The following is a 20,260-nucleotide window of genomic DNA, read 5'->3' as shown; positions in this document are numbered from 1 at the left end:
AGAAGAACTCTCTAACATTTCCGTTAAAGGCAGCTTAGCCTGCCAGATAATTTATGGTATTTCACAATAGCCTCACAGTTAGTACCTTACCTTGTCCTGTCAAATTCCAACAACTTGTCTTTGTGTTTCACAGCCATCTCCAGGCCTGCTTTGAGTCTAGCTTCTTGTCGAGGCAGTAAGTCTTTGCTTATAGCATCCAAATTCCCTGAATTTTCAGCACCTGAGACAGAAAACAAATCACAGCTCAACAGTCAGTTGTTTAAAGCCCACTCTTGGTGGGCCTGGCTGCAGAAATGCCCCCTAAAACAAAGGCCATTTAAGGAGCTGAAAGAAGAACTTTGCACCACAATCAGCACCTTTCCAAACCAGGTTCAAGCCCTGATTTTCCCTCTAGCCCCTTTCACAGACTCCCTCCTACAAGGGGGAGGAGGGAGTAGTATTTAAATACTACAATGACAACATCTAGGTAGCGTTTAGAGAGAAGGTCTTTGATTCTCTTTCACCCTTCCCTAACAATTTGTGCAGTCCAAATTCCACCCATCACCATCCGCAGGCCTTGAGTCCCCTCCTAAACGCCAAATTCTCTCACAAGTGTTGTTACCTTCACAAAGAGACCCTTGGTCACGACAGATCACTGACAATTGCCGGTTACGCACAGAGCAAGCCTTCCACCTGCTGCGGTATGAACCTCTCGCAAATGAAATCCTCCCCCACCACACCTCAGCAGGATTTTCATACCAGCTATTGCTAGAGATGGAGAAATCTATTCCCCAAAATGACCTCTTCTTTCCTACTGTTTCTGGCAAGGGGCCAAAAACCAAACAAACAAAAAGCGGGGCAGTGGGGGGAAAGGTTTGCATGGAAGGCACAATGGAACAGACCAATGTATTTCACAGAAGACATCATGCACGCTAATGCCTTCATTTCAGGGAAACAAAATCCCTGTATTTCCCTGTCGTCGCCGATCCACATTTTTTCACTCCCCAGACAAATAGTTAACCACGTTTTAGCTTTCACCTACACAGATAACGCACAACACGAGAGCTGGCAGGGGCAGAAGGGAAAACCAATAAAATGGGTAAGAAAAGGGGATCCTGAAGTACATCAGAATTTCTACAGGAAGATTATAAACAGACCAACTTTGTGATCAGCTGTTACTCTCAAGGACTCATGGGACCTCCTGCCATCTCAGCAGCTCTAAAGAGAAGTTGACACTGAGACCCAGAGTAAATATTTCCCCAGTTCTTCAGCAAAGTGTATTTTTCAACCAAGAACACTGTGACCTTGGCTATATTTCAGCTAAATTCAGACAAACATCCCCATAACGCACAGGTCTTCGCTGGGAGACTGGGTATTATTTCCTCTTGCTTTCCTTGGCTCTGTTCCTATTTTTAGCTCCCAAGATAAGCGTTAGACAAGAAGAGTCATCAGAAAATATTAACCACCACCTCTCTAGACCCAGCAAATCAGATAGCAGCACTTCATCTTCCACAGCACACATTCCACATGAGACTTATCCTAATTTTCAAGGACTGCTACAATGATCCAGTTCATGTGATTGATTCAGGAATGCCTAACGAGCCTCTGGCTAAGGACATTATACGCTGCCATTTGACACTCTCAGTTATCACCTCTGTTGAAGGTCACAAATGCTGCCGAGGGCTTGCTAAGAGGATCCAAGGAGCTGACTTCCCAGCCATCCTTTCAGTGCCCACCACACACACCATGCAGCAACAAGCCCAGTAAATTCTGAAGCAAATAAAGTTCACAAAATGTCCTGGCAATTTACATCCCAGAGAAACATTCAGGTGTCAGCTGCCAAGACAGAATTACCTTTAGACTTTACCAGTAATTCTTTAGAATTTGGATGAATGGACCTAAGACAACTTACACGCTAGGGGACACACACACACTCATTCCTACACAACATCAAGGCAACTGTAGCACGGCGAGGCAGAGGAGGGCTCCTGCTGTCGCATTACTGATTGGACTCATTGTATTACAGGTACGTAATTGCTACTGACCTGCCATGAGCTTCTTCAGCAGCTTCTGGCTCTTGTTTGAGTCCCGTTGAAGAATGTCCTGCTCTTCTTTAGTGCATACCTAAGGAAAAAAAATGAAGACTTAGGAAGGACATTATGTGCTCGACCAACTTCAGAGCCTTAGACAACAGCTGAGGGCAAGCTGTTCAAAATGGCCACAATAGTCCACACCTCCTTCCCTTTGGCGTTATTTACATGGAGAGAATCCTGAAAGTTCATTCTTTACTAAAAGTCACCCACGAGAAATGTACAGCCTGGTCTTTCTTGGTTCTGTGGGTGGGGACACTACCAGGTGATCTCAAAGAATGAGAGATACACTCAGAACCTCCCCAAGCAGATGAGCAATGCTAAACACAGAGGTCCTCTCTCTTGGTAGGCTGCTTAAAGTTAAACAGACCTTTAAAAATAGCAACCAATCTGATTTAAAACATTTTCTTCATCCAACCAATATTTTCCCCTCTCCTGAAGTTAACCTTACTTAATCTGTAGTCATTAACCTGACCCCTTTCTCCAAAAGGTGTCCTTTCAACCAAATACAGGGTGTAAGAGGTATCCCAAATGATGCATGCCGCACAGGTGCTGAAGAGAAGTCAGCACACTGGCCCTGGCCATGTTTGCTGCCCCTTACAAGGCCACCAGGGCTGTGCCCAGGATGGGGCTGAAGCCTTTCGCACATTTTGGACGCTAGTGTGACGCACAGGACAGCCACAGGAGACAGTCATACATCAGGAAAGCTCCAAAGTGATGTAAATTTTGAGGGAGACCTCTCCACTCTCTGATGTGGCACATCATAAAAGAAACACAAAGTGACCTAAAGCCACAGCACTTCTCCTTCCCCTAAAAGGAGATAGTACAGGTTCTTTCCTGCTCAGCTTTAGAGCATGGAGAACTTTGCTAGAGGAACTTTGATCTGAGAAGCTAATTCAGCCCCGTGCCATTTCAAAGCCCTGAGCACACTATGCCACATTCGAGGACGGCAAATAAAAACCACTTTGTCACTAACCAGAGAACCACAGAACAAGCAGGGTCCTGAGCCCTCCTGCTCACAGACAATGCGCCCGCAAACCAAGCAGTTGTTGATGAGCTTGTGCTTCTGGCCCAGGCACTCGCAGGCGTGACGCCCAGGGATCAGGACGGCCAGCTTGTCTTGCCCCTCCTTGGTATACAGGCTAACATATTTGGGCTTCTTCTTAGAGGAACTGCTACTGCTGCTGACTCCACTGCTGTTCTCCTGTGCCTGAGAAGCAAAAAAAATAAACAAACAAACTGTATTCACTCTGCAATACCAGCAGCAAAGGGAAAGCACCGACCCTTGAACAGGCTGGGGAGACTCAGACAAGGGTTATTCTGCCTAACTGGAATGAAACTTGGACCAGACCCCAGATTCAACGGAAAGACGAGCTTAGGCTGCCAGAAAAGGTCCAAGGAATCTAAACAAAGCAAGGACATAAGGATCTTGCAGATCTACTTGATGTTTGCTGCCTCTGCAAGCTAAAACTGCTTGGGTCTAGATGGCAGGCACGCTGTCAGTCCTCCGGACCTGTGTTATCAACTCACGGGTATTTAACGTCTTCGAACAGCAGCTCAGCTACAGCCACGTTTATTTTCAAGGGCTATTTAGGTTATAGCAACTCCCTGTTCATAACTGTGAAGTCCTGTGTGCGCCTGTCCCCAGAAATAGAGCTGCTGTTGGCAGCAGGACCTCTTCACTCACAGCCAGTTCGCCACCCAGCATTTTTTGTGGTTTCCACCCAGCACAGCCAGCTGAGCAGAGGTTTTCCATGCACTGAATGTCCGAGTATTTCACTGTAATGTAAATTCTTCTCCTTGTTTCATGACTTAGCATCAGTGACTCTGTGATTCACCCCTCTGCGTTTCAGTCAGGGACTGCACTGGGTCAGGGTTTGGGTCAGGGACTAAGCTTCGGGTCAGGCTGGAGTAGAGAAACCCCGATCAGAAACAAAGCAAGATATATATATGATGGCTGGATTCATAATGTAAAAGTAGAATTCTCTGTTTTCTCCCTCAGACCTTACACTTTGATCAGAGAAACAACAGGTTCCTCCTCCCACCCAACATCTCTAGCAGTTACCGGTTGAGAAGTGAATTGTTGAGAAGTTAATTGCAGGAATTAATTACAGCACAGAAACCATTCCAGAGGAACAGAACAAAGCCAACTCCTACCATTTCTCTGACAATACTCAAAAACAGATGCTTTGAAAAGCAAGCACTACACACTCCAGGCACAAACCTATCTCACAACACTATAAGAGACTGGTTTCAACCATGACTTGTGTGCTAGCCATGACCAAGAAAGACTAGGACTTATTACCCGTAGCTATTTCAGCAAGCAGCACTACAATATAAATGCACTCTCTGGCCTTTAGTTGTCATATCTGTGACACACTTGAAAATCCTCTTGCAGCTTGAGCGCAGCTTTTCTTTCCCTCTCCTCTCCACTGTCTCTCTCGACAATAACAAAGAGGATTTCTCAGAAGCCCTCTCCCAGAAAGCCCGTTTTCATTCTCCGCAGAACAACAGCTCGCTTTCTCTGCCTGCTGCACACTAGAGGATCACCCCTGCTCCCTGCCCCACACCCCAGCTAGCGTCTACTGCTTCTACAGCCCACGTCCTCCCACACTGCTTCTCTCAGTGACAGGGCTGTGCTGTGGCACTAGGACACCTCTTGCCTTGACTCTTTTTACCTGCTCTCAATAGCAGCAGGCTACTGGTTTAGTGACAAGAGGATGCAGCACCTCCAGCACCCCAGTTCTGCCCAACTGACTTTACTGCCACTGCCAGATCCAAACGCTACTGTCATGAACAAAAAAAAAAACCAAAACCAGATAAAGCGACCTTGGTTAGCAAACCCTGGCAGAGCTTTCTCAGTGTGTCGTCACTGTTTGCTTTTTTTTTTAAATTAAGTTAGAAACTAACCACAAGGAAATGGAACATTACTGTCCATTTCTAACCCTCCAGTTCAAAAAAATGTGAGTCTTTTATCTTACAAACAAATACTTTTACAAAGACTTTGAGCGTTTGCAGCCTCCCTACAGCAAAAGCTTCAATTTAAAAACATAACTAAGTTCCACTACTTATTCAGGTGCGACCCTTACTTTCAGGATTTGGATGTTGCTCAGTCAGCGTTGCACCTGGATAAATCATGGAATTTAATTATGGGAGGTGCAACGTGCTCGATGTTTATAGCATGAAGGACTCCACTACAAGTCTAACAACACAAGCCAAGCACAGCACACGTCCACACACGTATTTCTGCAGAGCACACTCTTATGCTTCAGGCAGCAATAGAGTGATCTGCTGGATTTGACGCAACCCGCCACGGCTGTACAGCTGGATCCGGACCAAAGGAAGGAACCTGGGTTCCCAGCAAGCAGCTCCAAGTCAAAACCCACTCCAGCAGAAATAAAATCCAGAAATTCAGCCTAGCTAATTAGGACATTTAACAGCAAAGATTGTCATATTTGATGCACTGACTGTGGGAAGTGCTGAATGGAAAGCAAGTCTGCTGCAAAAAGTTAACTATCACAGAGGAAAGCAACTACCGCTTGCTCCATGGCCTTGTGCTGCTTGAAAATAGTGGGATTTCCTGGGTTTTAGTGTTTGTGTGCTCTCATTTTGCAGTTTCTTTCATTGCAGCTCAGGCTGTTTATGAATACTGCAAAAAAATGTCTCCACAAAATCAAATACCACCTCAATCTGAACACTAAAGGTGCATGAGTGGAGCTGAACAGGAAAGATAAACAGCCAAACCAGAGCTGCTGCTCAGCGGAGAGGCACTCACTATGGCTCTCAGATTCCTCCATCTAGCGCCCAAGGCCTCCTCCCTGAAGCAGCCTGAAATATTTCAGTTACCAATTAAAGCTTTATTCCATCTGGCCGGGAAGGTTTAAATCCAGCAAGTTCTACCCACTTGGTGGCTTCCTTAATGCCTCAACCTTCACACCTCTGCTTTAAAGAAATAGCTTTTACTACTAATTACAGCAACTACTTCCATCGTCTGCTCTCTCATCCAGGCTTCTTGTGGGGGCAGCAGGGGGAGTAAAATCCATTTTGCGATAGTCGCTTACTGATGATTATTTTACTCTCCAGTACAGACACAAACATACACAATCTTTCTCCCCATCCTTGTATTATCTGCCCCACAGCAGTGAGAACCCCATACACAGGGTATGAGCATGACCTGTCCAAATCCACGCCCAGTTTTGAACAGTCAGTGCCCAGGAACAGCCACCCCCCTCACTGCAACCAGGCGACCGTACAACTCGCTGACAGGACGCTCACAGTGTGGGACCCCTGCTTATCCCATCAGCTGCCAAAGTATTTGCTCAGGTTGTAGCTTGTAGCTGCCATGCTGCATGATATTTATGAGCGAACAAAGACACGCAAACGTATACCTCACAGCAGCTGTGCTGTATATAAGACAAGACAGCATTTGCAGGAGGAAACAAGCATTTATTACACCCCGTGACGTAGCTGGGAAACACAAACATGCTTTCAGGTACATAACCCACTTTGTCATGACTCTGATAATGAAGGATTTGTATTTCTAAAAGCTTATTTCCACTTTCCAATCACATCTTTTGCTAGTGTTCGACACTACCTTTCTCCGCGACCCAGGTTCAAAGCATGCCCTCAGCAGCCAGTGTCAAACAGCCTGCCCCCACGTACCAGACACACTCACCTTGGCCAGGTCAAGGGGGGTTTTTACTTCCTCTACATGTGCACTTGGCTCAGCGTATGCAGGCATCTCCTGCTTGTTCCTTCCTTTGCGTTTACCCTTTTTTGCTTGGTCTCCAGCCCGAGGCACTTCTGAAGTCTCTGGAAGCGTGCATTAGCACAAAGAAACGCTGGGTAAGTACCAGCAAGAGAAAGATGTCCCCGAACTCTTGGTGAATGAAAATTTGCTTTACACTGTCATGACATACAGAAATAGGAACAATCACAGGCGTTTGTCGCATGTAATTGTTTATAGACAGAATAACTGAGACAAGCTTATTTGAGACTTCAATTCCTTCCTCCCCATATCACTCACCATCCTTTTTCCGATACACTGGCAAAGGCTCAGAGGGCAGCTGGGAGGATTTCCGCCACCTGGACAGCAGTTCCTCCACAAACCGACTCTTCTCCCCATCGGTCCCCTGGATGAGGTCAATGACGTACTCCCGGATCTCGTCCTCGTTTGTTATTGACAAGATGTACCTGCAAGAGGACAGGATAGAGAAAAATGAGTGAGGGGGCTTTTGTTCTGATCTAATCAGATCTAATGGTCTAATCGCACGTGTATGCAACGAGTGCAACACAGCTCTCCTCTTCACATCAGGTTTCTGCAGAGACCATGGTAAGGAACGGGTTTATGAGTCAAATTTTGAGACAGACACTTTGGGAAAGCCTTATGAAATTTTCAGACAGGCACTTTGGAAAATCCCTTGTGGTTGTTTCACTTGAAAAAACTAAAGGTAAATTATCTTTCTCCCCCTATTCCAGTGCAGAGTGACACCCCCCCCCGCCCTTCTGCCAAACACTAAAAAATTCACTCCGCGACTCCAATTCCTACCAAGTCATGTAAAAAATCTAACCATAAACCAACAGGCTCCTGGTCAAACACCAGGAGACAGCGGCATGCCCTTCCTCACTTACCCACAGGGACCCACACCCCTCCCCGCCACCACCCGCCCCCCGGTCCCCTCACAGGGCACCCACCCGTGGGACAACGCAGGGTGCGGAACCCCCGAGAGTGGCTCTGAAAACACCATCTTCCCTCTGTGGTAGCCGAGGGGCGACCCGGAGGCGACGCCAAGGGCCGCCGCGGCCTGTCGCGGCGGGCCGGGGAGGAGGGCCCCGCTAGGCCCCGGCGGAGGATAGGGCCCCGAGCGGGGCCCGCCACGGCTCCCGCCCGCCCCGGAGGCCCCGGCCCCGCTCACCTCACCACCTCCTCGCCCACGTCCAGCCCGAAGTCTCCGCGCAGGTGCTGGACGCACCAGGCCAGGAGCGGACTGGGCGCCGCCATCTTCCGCGCGGGGGAAGGCAAACGGCGCCGCACCGCCCCGGCGCCCGCCTTTCCCCGGGAACGCGGCCGGGGACACACCGTTCCGGGGCTCCCCACGGGGCCTGAAGGCGAGGGAGAGCGGTCCTTGTGCCCGCTTCGCTACCGGGGAAGCGGGGCAGGGGTACGGGGTGAGGCCGGGGCGGCGGCAGCAGCCCCTGCCCTCGCTGAGTGAGCAGCCTGTTCCCAGATCTCTTCGCTGGTGCCACACGGGAGGTGACGTTGCCAAAGACAGGCCTCTGCTTTGTTTCTAAAATGATTGTTTCTTACTAACCTTCTTACCGTGTGAGAAAATAGCTAACTACTGACTTTCTTACCATGTAAAAAAATAGTTAATCACTGAGCTGATGTTACAGATAGTGTTAATGAGGAGACAGCCAGAAGTAGTTAATCACCAAGGACGGGAGAACAAGAAGTAGTTAATCACTTCAAGGTTCTTCTGTACATCAAGTATGTGCTCCCATACCAATTAGGACTGAGCTGTGGCTACTTCAAAGAACATCCTTATTATCTTCAAGAAGTTGGCAAACTTACAGCAAACTTCTACTGTCCTGAGATGACTCGATACCTTAAAAGGATGATGTGAGGAAGGGTCTCCTTACCCAAACAAACACCGAGACACTCGCGCTTGTGCTGACGACGCAGCAAAATTTGGTACACCTGTGCAAAAAGGCTGTTCGGTCATCCTAATGAATATGTAGGCCTAGGTGGAGTTATGTATTAGGTAGGCAGAATTATGAGAACTTTTTGTGTATAAATAATGGGTGAATATGCCCGGTAAGGGTGCTAGATTTGTGGGGTTTCCCCCTAGCACCCAAAATTGAATCAAGCAATATCTCCTCTCTAAACTACTTTTGGTTTCGAGGGCTTTTATTTCAGGTAACAGTGACAGGGCTCTGCCAAAGGGACGCTGAAGCCCACTCCCTGCCCTCTGCTCACAGTCGGGAAACATCTGCTCCCGCTGGGAAAAATCCTCCAGAGTCAAAAGGCCGAAGCAGCATCAGTCTGTGTGAAAGGGAAGAGGGCAGCCCACCGGCTGCGGGCTCGCAGGGAGAGGAGGGGATATTTGGGGTTAGGCTTAGGGTGTCGTAGTCTGCTCTTCAAAAACCAAACAAAACCATGTCCCAGACAGAGTAATTATTATTCTTCACTCACGTTTCACATACCTGGAGTGCTGTGTCCAGCTCTGGAGCCCTCAGCACAAGAAGGACATGGACCTGTTGGAGCGGGGCCAGAGGAGGCCATGAAGATGATCCGAGGGCTGGAGCCCCTCTGCTGTGAGGACAGGCTGAGAGAGTTAGGGGTGTTCAGCCTGGAGAAGAGAAGGCTCCGGGGAGACCTTAGAGCCCCTTCCAGTACCTGAAGGGGGCCTACAGGAAAGCTGGGGAGGGGCTGTTTGCAAGGGCACGTAGCGATAGGACGAGGGGCAATGGTTTAAACTAGAGCAGGGCAGGTTTAGATTAGACATTAGGAAGAAGTTCTTTCCAATGAGGGTGGTGAGACACTGGCCCAGGTTGCCCAGAGAGGTGGTGGAGGCCCCATCCCTGGAGACGTTCAAGGCCAGGCTGGATGAGGCTCTGAGCAACCTGATGTAGTTGAAGCTGTCCCTGCTGACTGCAGGGGGGTGGGACTAGATGGCCTTTAGAGGTCCCTTCACACCCAACACATTCTGTGATTCTATCTATGATACGTGCCAGCACCACAAAAAAGAACGGAATGGAGAATCACACGGGGATGGGGCTGAGGGGACGGACCCCGCTGGGGCCGCGCCGCGCTGCCATTGGCGGGCGCTGGCCAATGGCGTTTCCCCGCGGGCGGCGGCGGTAGCAGCGGCGCGAGGCGAGCGTCGGGGATGGCGCGGACGAAGGCGTGCGGCGGGGCCGGGCGCAAAGGTGCGGGATGGCAGGGGCAGGGACCGGGGCACGGGCATGGCCGCGGCCGCTCACCGGTCCGCTCTTCCCGCAGTGCTGGTCGCCAGGGCTCCCCGGAAGGTGCTGGGCTGCAGCAGCCTCAATGCGGGACCGTCGCCGGCCGCCAAGAAAGGTGAGAGCGGGGGCGCGGCCGGGGCTCCGCGGCCGGCCTGCGGCGGGGCTGACGGCCGCGCTCCCCGCAGGCGAGGGCCGGCGTGTCGGGGGGAACCCGGTGTGCCCGAGGCCCGTCCCCGCCTGGCAGAAGGGCATCGGCGCGTTCCTGCGGCTGCCGCAGAAGGAGAACCGGGAGCCCGGCGGAGGGGCGGCGGAGAGCAGCGGGCTGGGGCCGGCCGCTACGAAGTAGGTGTCGGAGCTCGGGACGGGGGAGGCAGCCCCCGGCTGCTTCCCTCCCGTCTGCCTCCCCTCGGCATCCCCCGCGAACTGCCGGGGCTTTCTCAGGAGCCGTGTTTCGGCGCAGGTTTCCTCGCAGCCTTGGGAACGGCGCTGCGAGTCCCACAAACCGCAATCGCAGCGAGGTGGGGCGGGGGGCGGTGCAGGAGTGTCGCGCCTTGGGCGGGGAAGGGACGCTCCGTGTGTCAGGGAGGCAAAACGCAGCCGGTAAATTAACGGGTTTTGCACGCTTGAGGAGTTTCGGTGGTCGGCTGTAGCCTGGTTCTCAGGACGCGGGGCTTAAACTTAATGTTCACTTCCTTTAAAAAAAAAAAAAAAAATTAAAAAGCTGTCTGAAGCGTGACAGAGAGCTAAAGCCGCCCGCAGAGCAGCAGCGGCGCACGCAGCGGTTGTTGCTGCAGCTGGTGCTCCGTGGCGCGGCCTTAGAGCACGCACCGGCGTTGTCAGAGCGCGGGGTACGGCTGTGCGGTGATATTAAACAGCAAAATCCCTGGCACTTCCAAACAACACCGCAAGCGGCGTGCCTGGCTGCCCGCAAGGGCTGTGCGGAGGGCTGCCAGCGCGTCCTGGGATGAAACAAAGTGTGACTGGTTTTCCTCCGTGGCTGCTTTGAAACTGCAGTTTATTTTTGAAGGAGCAACCCAACCACTAGAAGGTTGATGGTGTGTCTGCTAACCTTCGTATCCTCATTGAAATAATGTTTCTCAGCAAAGTCTGGTACAACGCAGCATCCGTCTCCACTGACCTCGTGGGGGGGTGTGTGTGTGTGTATGTGTTTCTAAAAATGAGTGCAGTAATTGGTAGTTCAGGCAAATTCTCTGTGCTCAGACGTGCTTCGCTTGCATACAGACAAGAACGATGTGAGTCTCCGTGGCTGTCAGCTCTGTTTCAGAAAAGCTTAGGAGACTGCTAGCAACTTCTGTACGTCAGAAATTGAATTGCTCTACCAAGCTGACACTTCAAAGATTATCTTGTAGGTAGCACTACTGACTAGAAAGGCGGCCGTGTGAAACATGGTCTTACAGACACTCTGTTCTCAATTGGCAAGGTTTTTATTCCACCAAATATAGAATATCCTAAACTGTCAGGGGGAGCCCATAAGAATTAGTCCTGAATTGTTTTGAAGGACAAGCAAACAAAGACTTTTAAGCGCACCCTGCCTCTTGGAGAAACAAAAGATGTGCACCGTAGTGCTGCAAAACTTTGATTTCTTCCGTTTGAAATTTGTTTGGCTGAATAAGAACCAGGTGGTGATAACCCTGCAGAGAATACACAGCGTCACCATCTAAAATGATTTACAGCTTCCCAGTGTGTTCTGGAAGAAGCAGGAGCTGTGCTCGCTTAACTGCACGACTGGTTTTTTTCAGTCACGGTGGGTAAGTTAGCCAGGTTGAAACTTGAGCGTGAAATGGGAGTTGGATTTTCAGCTTTCTGGAAATGATGCGGGACCTGAATGTGGCCCTCTGGGTGGAGAAGGACATGCAGAGGATGACCCAGGATGTATGGGTGTATGGATGTTTTCCCCACTGAAGTAGGCTTTCCCATGTGAAAGGTAGGTGTGTGCTGCTTCATTTGGGCTCCTAGCACTTAGGATAAAGTACCTTGTATCATCCTAATGGCTCTAGGTGCAGTCTGGGGCTAATTAAAGTCATTTAGGTCACCCAGCCTCGAGGAAAAAGGCTTTGTTGGTTGTAAGCTTGATTGAGTCCTGCTAATTGAATTGGTAATGCTTTTTACAGAGCTCCCCCCCTGCCATCAGATCCTGCAGAAGACGGCGAGTCCTCTGAGGAAGAGCACGCATGACCTGACCCTGACTTTGATGATAAACTGTGTGTCTCCCATACTCGAGTTGTTATTTGTATAGTTTTTTACAAGGTGTACAACAAGCTTATGTTCAGCTGTTGTACAGAACTCAAAGCATGTCTGAGAGACTGCAAGAACATTTTTGCAAAATTATGGTGAATTTAATATATACTTTTTGAAGCTTAGCATTCAGTATAAGTCACCGTTTTAATTTTTATCTTGGTTTCCTTGATTTCGTCAGTGACTCCTGCGTACCATGCAGCTTTTATCTTTCGATTGCCTTGTCCAAGACTTGCATGATTGTGCTTGTTCTGCTTTTAAAAAGCACTTTTCTAATACACTGAAACATTCTGAGAAGGCATCCGTGTCGTGTCATTTGAAAAGACAGTGGTGGGCTGGAAGGGCAGCTGTCACTTGCTGCCATTTAGAGGTGAATCTCTTTGAATCTAATGGTCTTTGGTTGCTTGGGGAGCTGTACCCATGCCGTGTCACCCCATTATATATTGCTGAACAATTTACATCTATGGCTATAAATGCTTTAATCCAGCAATAAAATTAGGAGCAAAGTTTAATGGGGTAAAGCAGGGTCACATACAGTGTTGAAAATAAGTTCAAGACAAAGATAAATTGGCTGTGTCACTGTTCTCGGTGTTAACAGAGGTTTTCCCTGTGCAGGAATTTCTAGAATTTCTAGATTTCTAGAGTCTTAAGGCAAGAGGCGTGGTCTGGAGAACCTCTTAAGGGTAACAATCAGCTGGAAATCCACTCGATTATTATTACTATCATTACTACCAAGTAGTTTTCACTTTTGAGCTCATTTCTTGTAACTTTAAAGAATTACTTGATAACGATGCTCTTTTGGTTAAATCCATATGAACACTGCAACTCTGATTTTTTTTTTTTAACGGGGGAGGGGAAAAAAAGGGGGAATACCAAACCAGCTAAATCCCAGTGCTCAGGAATGTCCTCTGTAATTAGGATTTTCAATTGAATTTTTAAAATAGAGAAGGGGAGCAAGCTGAGACCTGCCAGCAAAGTCAGACCCACTGCTGTGACCCTGCACTGACCAATTTATTAAACTCAATTTATTAACATACTTAGAAGCATCCACTTAAAAAAAAAAAAAAAAAATACCGGGAGCTGACAATAGATGTCAGCAACATCTCCAGCTACCGAAGGCTTGAAGGTTCCAGTGGCCAGCGCAATGCTTGTTTTGCCTTCTTCCAATATATTGATTTAAGTAACATGCGGGGAATATATAAATGTATGGATGAGAGACTGAAATCAGTCCTTGGTTCCTGAGGGTCAGGGTTACCTCACTGAGTTATGGTCTCCCCAGGAAAATGGCATCAGCAAAATCACCTGCCGTTTCACCGGCGAAATCCCCGTAGCTTGCTCAAACCCATGGCTGGAGGGGCAGGGATGGGCAGTGAGAGGAACTCACTCCCCCAGCAGATGCTTTTTTTCCCCATTTCCAGCATGCTGAGTTTTCTGCAGATTGTCCAAATTATTCTTCTGACCCCTGACCTTGAGAACATCCCCCCGGTCCCACCTGAAAGGTCCAGGAGCTTCTTTCACGGAATGGTAGGGGTTGGAAGGGACTTCGGGAGAATCTCCCTGCCAAAGCAGGGTCACCCAGAGCAGGTTGCACAGGAATGCATCCAGGCGGGTTTGGAATGTCGACAGAGACTCCACCACCTCTCTGGGCAGCCTGTGCCAGGGCTCTGACACCCTCAGAGGAAAGATGTTTTTCCTCATGTTGAGATGCAATTTCCCGTGTTCCAGTTTGTGCCCGTTGCCCCTTGTCCTGTCCCCGGGCACCACTGAGAAGAGTGGCCTCACCCTCTTGCCCCCCGCCCTTTAGCTCTTGCTGAGCGTTGATGAGATCCCCTCTCAGCCTGCTCTTCTCCAGCTGAACAGCCCCAGGGCTCTCAGCCTTTCCTCAGCACAGAGTTGCTCCAGCCCCTCAGCATCTCCGCAGCCTCCGCTGTCCCCTCTCCAGCAGTTCCCTGTCCTTCTGGAACTGGGGAGACCAAAACTGGACCCAGTGCTCCAGCTGTGGCCTCCCCAGGGCAGAGCAGAGGGTGAGGATGACCTCCCTCCACCTGCTGGCCACGCTCTTCTTAATGCACTCCAGGAGGCCATTGACCACCTTGGCCACAAGGGCACATTGCTGGCTCGTGGTCATCCTGTTGTCCACCGGGACTCCCAGGTCTCTCTCTGCAGAGTTGCTCTCCAGCAGGTCACCCCCAACCTGTCCTGGTGTATGGAGTTATTCCTCATGAGGTGCAGGGAGGTCAGGTCCTTTTGACCCAGGCTGGTGGCACCCAGACCTTTCCTCTGGGATGTTGGATGGACCGATGTTGCGAGTGGGTCATTGCTGGTCCTGACTCCTCAATGGCTCTTGGTCCATCAGGCCAGCCCAGGCCAGCAGAAGCAAGGTTTCTACCCTGGGAAAAGAGCTGGTTCCCCATGGAATGTCCAAAACGCCCCTTCTCCACCTATGCCAGTGCTTGGACTGAGCCCTGTGGGGGTGGGAAGGGGGAAAAGGGTGAGGGGTGGCAAGGTGGGAGAATAGCCAAGGGGGATGTGGAGGTGGGGTGAGAGCACGGGGAGGGTCGCTGCTGGAACAACTGGATGTGTCTTTCAGTAAGTGCTCTTGGATGCTTCAAAAGCAACTGCAAAACGAGCACAAAGCGGGTGTTTGGGAGAGGAGATGGTGGTGCTTAGAAGATAAGAAATCCTAAGGGTCTAATGTGTTGTTTTAACCTTAGGGGGCAAAATTATCTTTGTCTGGGCAAGAGAATGTGGTGGGATGGACCCCATCCTTTTCCATCCCCGTGGCCTAAAGCTTTTCCCTCTTTAAATAACATGGGATAATCACAAAATCCTGCTGCTCCAGAGCATTTTCAAGCTTTTCCTGGCACAGTCCTTCTGCCCTCGTCTCCGGAACAGGAGGGACCAAACATTTCTGTTGGCTGTGTCTCGGCTGGGCTGGAAGGATCTCTCCCAGCTCTGCCGCAGCCGGTGCCGTGCAGGGGGCAGCTGGTCGGTGGGGTGAGCAGATGTCCTTCCGTGGGGACGCGGGCGGAGGGGAGGGGGCAAAGGGCCATCAGCTGTCGGGCTGCACCTTCCCACCCCGCCATGGGAATCCATGGCAAAACATCTGGGACCTTGTCCCCCAGGCAAGGGGTTTTCAGCTCTTTTTCTGACTTTCAAGGGTTTGCCTTAAAAAAAAAAAAAAAAGCTGTTACCAAATTATGCTGCACTGTGGCACATACGATGTCCGCTTAACACCGCCGGCTTTTTTATTTCCCACTCAGACGCCACAGTCTGGAGTTAAGAAGCTGCCTGCTTACGCTAAGGGAACTGCACAGGACGCCCTCTCGCACAGGAGTCCTGTTAATTTTGGTAAAAGCCAAACCTCTTCACGTATATTCCTGCTCTGAATTGAATGATTGCAGGCGCCGTTTCCATCGGGAGAAAGAAGGACAAGGCCCTGGTACCTTCTCATTCTATGTGATTGCTCCTCTGCTCTCGCATTCCTGCCAAAAAATGCTGGTTTAATCTTTGGGTTTTCTCTGACTTTGTGGTTTTTTTCCTCTTTGCACGCTCATGGCCAGCGGTACCCAGAAGGATGCGAGGTCTCTTTGCGCTGGTGTCCTGCGAGGTGCCCCCCCTGCCCACGCTGCCCCGGCGCTGGTGTCGGGGTGGTGCCTCCCTGTGCCTGACCCCGAACAGCAGCTTCATTGTCCTTCCCGCTGCCCCGCACAAAGGGGTATTGTCCTGCCAACCAGCTCCCGCTGGCCGCCTGGCCGCAATGGCCTGCTTCATCCCAACCGCAGACGCTGCAGCAGTTTCAAGAATAAAAGCAGGACGTTTCCATTCTCAGGAATCGGCCCGGCTTCTCTCCTTCCTTGGCAGAGGATGTGGAGCCAAGTGTTGGCCAGTAGAACCTCCGGTGGGGGGGTCCTAACCCACCTGAGATGTTTCTGGGTCAGCTGTGAGCCCCCTTGTTATGGTTTGAGGAGCCCACAACAATTTATTGTTGTTTGGACAATTATTCTATCACCTGATGAGCCTTCCCCACCCAGGAAGGGGAATTGGGGAAGAATAAGGAAATCCGAGGGCTGAAATATAAACAGATATAATAGGAGTATTTAATTAACATTAATAATACTAAAGAACCAATATCGATACTGATACCAATATGAAACACACAAGAATTACACCCAGCCCATTCCACCAGCAGAAGCCGTGCGCTCCCCGCAGGGACAGCCAATGTGGGACCCTGCGAGTGCTGCGGCTGCGGGAGGAAGGGAAGGGCTCAGGGCTCTGGCACCGGGGCGAGGAGTGCTCAGGATGGCAGCCAGCAAGGGAGAGAGAGAACTCCTCAGCAAACCTTCTAATTTCTATGGAATGTGACATTCATGGGATGAAATGACCCTGCTGGCAGCTTGGGGCAAGTGCCTGGGTCTCGCTCCTCCTCATCCCCGTGCCTGGCAAGGCTTGGAAACACTGAGACCTTGAAACAATACCATAGCTGGCTCTAAAGTAAATATTTTCACGAATTCAGACACCAGAGTCTTCTAAAAACGCAGTTTTCCCAAGCATTAGAAGATAAATCAGTCCTGTGTCGCTCAAACCAGGACACCACTTCTACCCCAGACATATTTCAACACGTGGGCCGGTCTCCCGTTAAACTCCCAGAGCATCATCACAGCGCTAATGAGAACTGACCGAAAGAATTATTAAACTAAAATTAATTATTAAACTAAAATAAATAAAATTAAATAAATATTTATTAAATAAATTTAATAAAATTAATTATTAAACTAAAACTGTTTGATGATAAATGGTTTTTCAGAATTAAGACGCGAGCTCCCGGATGGTTCAGAGCAGAAATGGGGAGAAACCAGATGATGGTACAGCTCCTGTCTGAACGATCAAAATGCAAAGCGGGATGCGCATTGAATGAGTTTTCTCCTTACTTTCAAAAGTACTTAATTCCCGGTGCCTCTTCCCTTTATCAAAACGGGGTGATGCTAATATTTATTTTTTTTCATTTGTAATATCAGAAAGAGACAAAGAAGTGCAGAAAATACTCATCCCAGAGCAGAAGCTGGGACAGCATTAGACACGGTGATGCCAGGACGGGCTCTTTAGGTGGCTGGATGGATGAAAAGCATTTTATTTTTGATATTAATATCGTCGACTTAAAAGGTGTAATATTGTAACTGAGTCAGCAGGCTGCTCATATGTAATAAAAGAAAGAGTAAGCAAAAAAGCTAAAGTGAAGTATTAGCAATTTTTACCAAAACCAGGCTTTATTTTCTGCTTGATTGTGGCACCAGTAGAAAATTGACAAGCCTAATCTCAGGAATACGAGGTAGTGGGGAAAATATATAATTTTAAAGACTAAATTCTGGTTCTAAACAGATTTTCCAGGTGATTTTTCAAAATTAACCTGTGGCTCATGCTTAGTGGGGGCCACGCGCTGACGAGGGGTGACTGCGTGGCCGGTTAATGAGGTTGCCCAGGGGCTCGGGGGCCAGTGCGCTGGGGATGAAGGTTTTCCTGATGGTGTTTTTTAACTATTTTCAAGGCATATTGTGATTGAAAACCTTTGTGTGGGAAACATCAAGTTCTTTGCCAGGAGCGGTCTGGGAGGATCCAGGTGATGGCACCTGGTGGGTTTCTGCTCCTGTGCTGTCACGCTTCCTCGGTGGCTACTAAAAGCTGGGAAGTGATGACTGTTTAGCAGGATGTTTCCTTGGTGGCTAGTAAAAGCCAGGCAGCGATGGCCATTTATCGGGATGTGACATGTTCCCTGAGCCACGTTTTCCCTCCGACAGCACTTTGCCGCCCTTGTTCCAAACAGCCCTTGGAGGTGCTGCAGGTGAAGGCAATTCGAGGCAAGGACGAGTTGAAGATCTCCATTTTATCCCCCAGTTTTCCGTGGGTATTTTTACCCAGTTTATGGACAGCTTCCCCCCTCCGCCCCCGCTCCCTCCCTCACAGGCGCGGCGGGTTCTGCAGGGCGGGAAGCCGCCGGGGCTGTGGCGCGGCGGGCTGCTGAGCCCCAGGCGCGTCCCTGCTCGCTGTCCCCCTCTCCCAGCCCCGGCAGGGCCCGGTCCTGCGGCGGGGCCACCGGTCGCCATCCCGCTCCCCCCCGACCCCGCCGGGGCCTGCCCGCTGCCCCGCCGGGCGCCACTTCCGCCTAGCAACGCAACGCGGTTGCTAAGGCGAGCCCGCCGCCGCGCCGCCCCGGAAGTTGTTGCGAGCGGCGCGGGCGCGCTGCTGCCATAGGGCGGTGCTGGCAGCGGGGCGGGGTTAAAGGGTGAGCGCTTCCGGGTCGGGGGCCCTCCCCGTCGAGCGCGGCGGAGGGAGGAGCCGCGGCGGGGCGAGCAGCGGCGGGGCCCGGCCCAGCCCAGCCCGCCCGGGGAGCCCAGCGCCGCCGCATCAGCCAGGTAGGGGGGCGGCGGGGCCACCGTCGCTGCTGGGCCCGGGCGGTGCGGGGCGAGGGGTTCGCTCCGCGGCCAGGCCCGGCCGCCTTCCCGGGGCCGCGCCTCCCGCCGTGGCGGCAGAGGCTCCGCGGGGCTCGCCACTTCAGCCCTCTCCGGTGCTGGGCCGCGGTTCTCCCGGCGTGAAGGGCCCCAGCCCAGCGGAGGAGCGGCGCGGGGCCGGCGCACGGACTGGCTGTCTCCGGCGGCGGGAGAGGGCAGGGGCCGGCGCTGGGGCGGCGGCGGAGCTTCCTTGAACCGGCCCGGGAGAGCCCGGAGGGAGTCGGGCTGTTGGCTGAGCTGAGCTCCGGGAGGCGCCGGGGCGGGGGGTCCCGCCTCCCCCCGGGCGTGGGCGAGGGGAACCGGGCCGGACCCCGCACCGCCGCCCTGCCGGGTTGTCCGTGGAAGGAGGGGTCACCTCAAGGGGCGCGGGTTGACAGCCGCGGTCCCGTCCGTCGCTGGCAGCCCGGGGCAGGACGCCGGCCGGAGGAGGTGTTTGGGAGCTCCTCCTTAGCCTGGTCGTCCTGCCAGGTCTGAGGAGGACAAATCATAACGCGTTGAGTGTATTTACAGCTTATTTGTGTGAAGTTGTGTGTTCCCCCCTTATCTGGGATAGTTATAAATGTGCACTGTATGAAACTTTAAGGGTTTAAGGCTTGTCTTGGACAATTTGCTCGTGGGATTGTCGTCTTCTGTTTTCCACTCCGTTTGACTGCTGGCGACTGTCCTCTTCTGCCTTTCTCAACAGCAGCTTGACTTCTCAGTTCATAGGAGGTGTCGTGTACCGAGTCCAAGCTCACGGTCAGTTGTTAATACCTGCTGCATCCCAACTTCATGTGAGGTTTTCGCCTTCTCCCTTTCTCGTTATCAGGCTCTCGGTGGCCTGGTTGAAGTCACACTGTCATGGGTGTGATCTCAGACTTGATTATTTTTTTTTATCAGTGACCTAATGCATATGTGTAACCAGCTTGTGCTGCCACTCCCCAAGTTTGCCTTTTCCTTCCCCAGCTCCTGGCTGTGATTTACCTAAATAAACCATATTCTCTACACATCTTTAATACTCTGGTGGTAACTTGGTTTCTGCCAGCCTGCTGGGAGAGGAGGATGGGTGAACTGAGAAGTGTGAGCTTTGTTCCCGTTGAGAAACTCTTATCGAATATTAGTAGCGCTTTCCCAGAGATGCATTCCAAAAAATACAAAGAGTGCCTTTGAGTTACGAGTTTGGGGAGGTTGCTTTCTTCAGACTACAAAAGCCATGGAGGATTCATTGCTGCCTGCCAGTTGCTGAAGTTTTGGAAGTGTTGCCTGGGCGGTGAAACATTACTGATAGGAGAATTTGGGTTTTATTATGATGCTGTTGTAGAGAGATGCACAGAGTGGTGGTCTTCACGTGAAGCTGGCTGACGCTAGCGCTCTTTGAGTCAGGGGTGAGCTGGAGATGCTGCCAATGATAAATATCAGCAAGAGATATGGGGAAGGTGACCACCAGCAAGGTGCCACTAGATAAGAAAGGTATTTAAATATCCT

At 50.9% G+C, this 20,260-nt stretch overlaps 3 protein-coding genes across 6 annotated transcripts in view; 2 read left to right on the top strand and 1 right to left on the bottom strand.

Moving 5' to 3' along the window:
* Nucleotides 1-8,286, bottom strand: part of TRIP4 (thyroid hormone receptor interactor 4) — a 33,950-nt gene extending 25,664 nt beyond the window's left edge. The window contains exons 1-6 of one of the 2 annotated variants that reach the window (XM_063346718.1): nt 7,985-8,286; nt 7,096-7,262; nt 6,745-6,881; nt 3,046-3,279; nt 2,025-2,103; nt 91-220 (exon numbers count right to left, since the gene is read on the bottom strand). In XM_063346718.1, the coding sequence (XP_063202788.1) occupies nt 91-220; nt 2,025-2,103; nt 3,046-3,279; nt 6,745-6,881; nt 7,096-7,262; nt 7,985-8,070 (833 nt within the window). In that variant the 5' untranslated portion in view covers nt 8,071-8,286. The other variant, XM_063346719.1, reaches the window with a different exon arrangement.
* A 1,109-nt stretch (nt 8,287-9,395) lies between these two features.
* Nucleotides 9,396-12,587, top strand: PCLAF (PCNA clamp associated factor). The gene is made up of 4 exons (XM_063346224.1): nt 9,396-9,998; nt 10,072-10,149; nt 10,220-10,376; nt 12,167-12,587. Exons 1-4 carry the CDS (start codon nt 9,959-9,961, stop codon nt 12,228-12,230), a joined length of 339 nt encoding a protein of 112 aa, XP_063202294.1. The 5' UTR covers nt 9,396-9,958; the 3' UTR covers nt 12,231-12,587.
* A 5,985-nt stretch (nt 12,588-18,572) lies between these two features.
* The window catches only part of CSNK1G1 (casein kinase 1 gamma 1), a 109,722-nt gene continuing 108,034 nt past the window's right edge, over nt 18,573-20,260 (top strand). For all 3 annotated transcript variants that reach the window (XM_063345582.1, XM_063345584.1, XM_063345581.1), the window contains exon 1: nt 18,573-18,700. The gene's annotated coding sequence lies outside the window, so the exon portion shown is untranslated. The remainder of the gene's footprint in view (nt 18,701-20,260) is intronic.

This window comes from Chroicocephalus ridibundus, chromosome 9, assembly GCF_963924245.1.
Source record: "Chroicocephalus ridibundus chromosome 9, bChrRid1.1, whole genome shotgun sequence".
NCBI lineage: Eukaryota > Metazoa > Chordata > Aves > Charadriiformes > Laridae > Chroicocephalus > Chroicocephalus ridibundus.
Note: the sequence above shows the minus strand (reverse complement) of the source record. Positions and strands in the feature narration are given on the sequence as shown.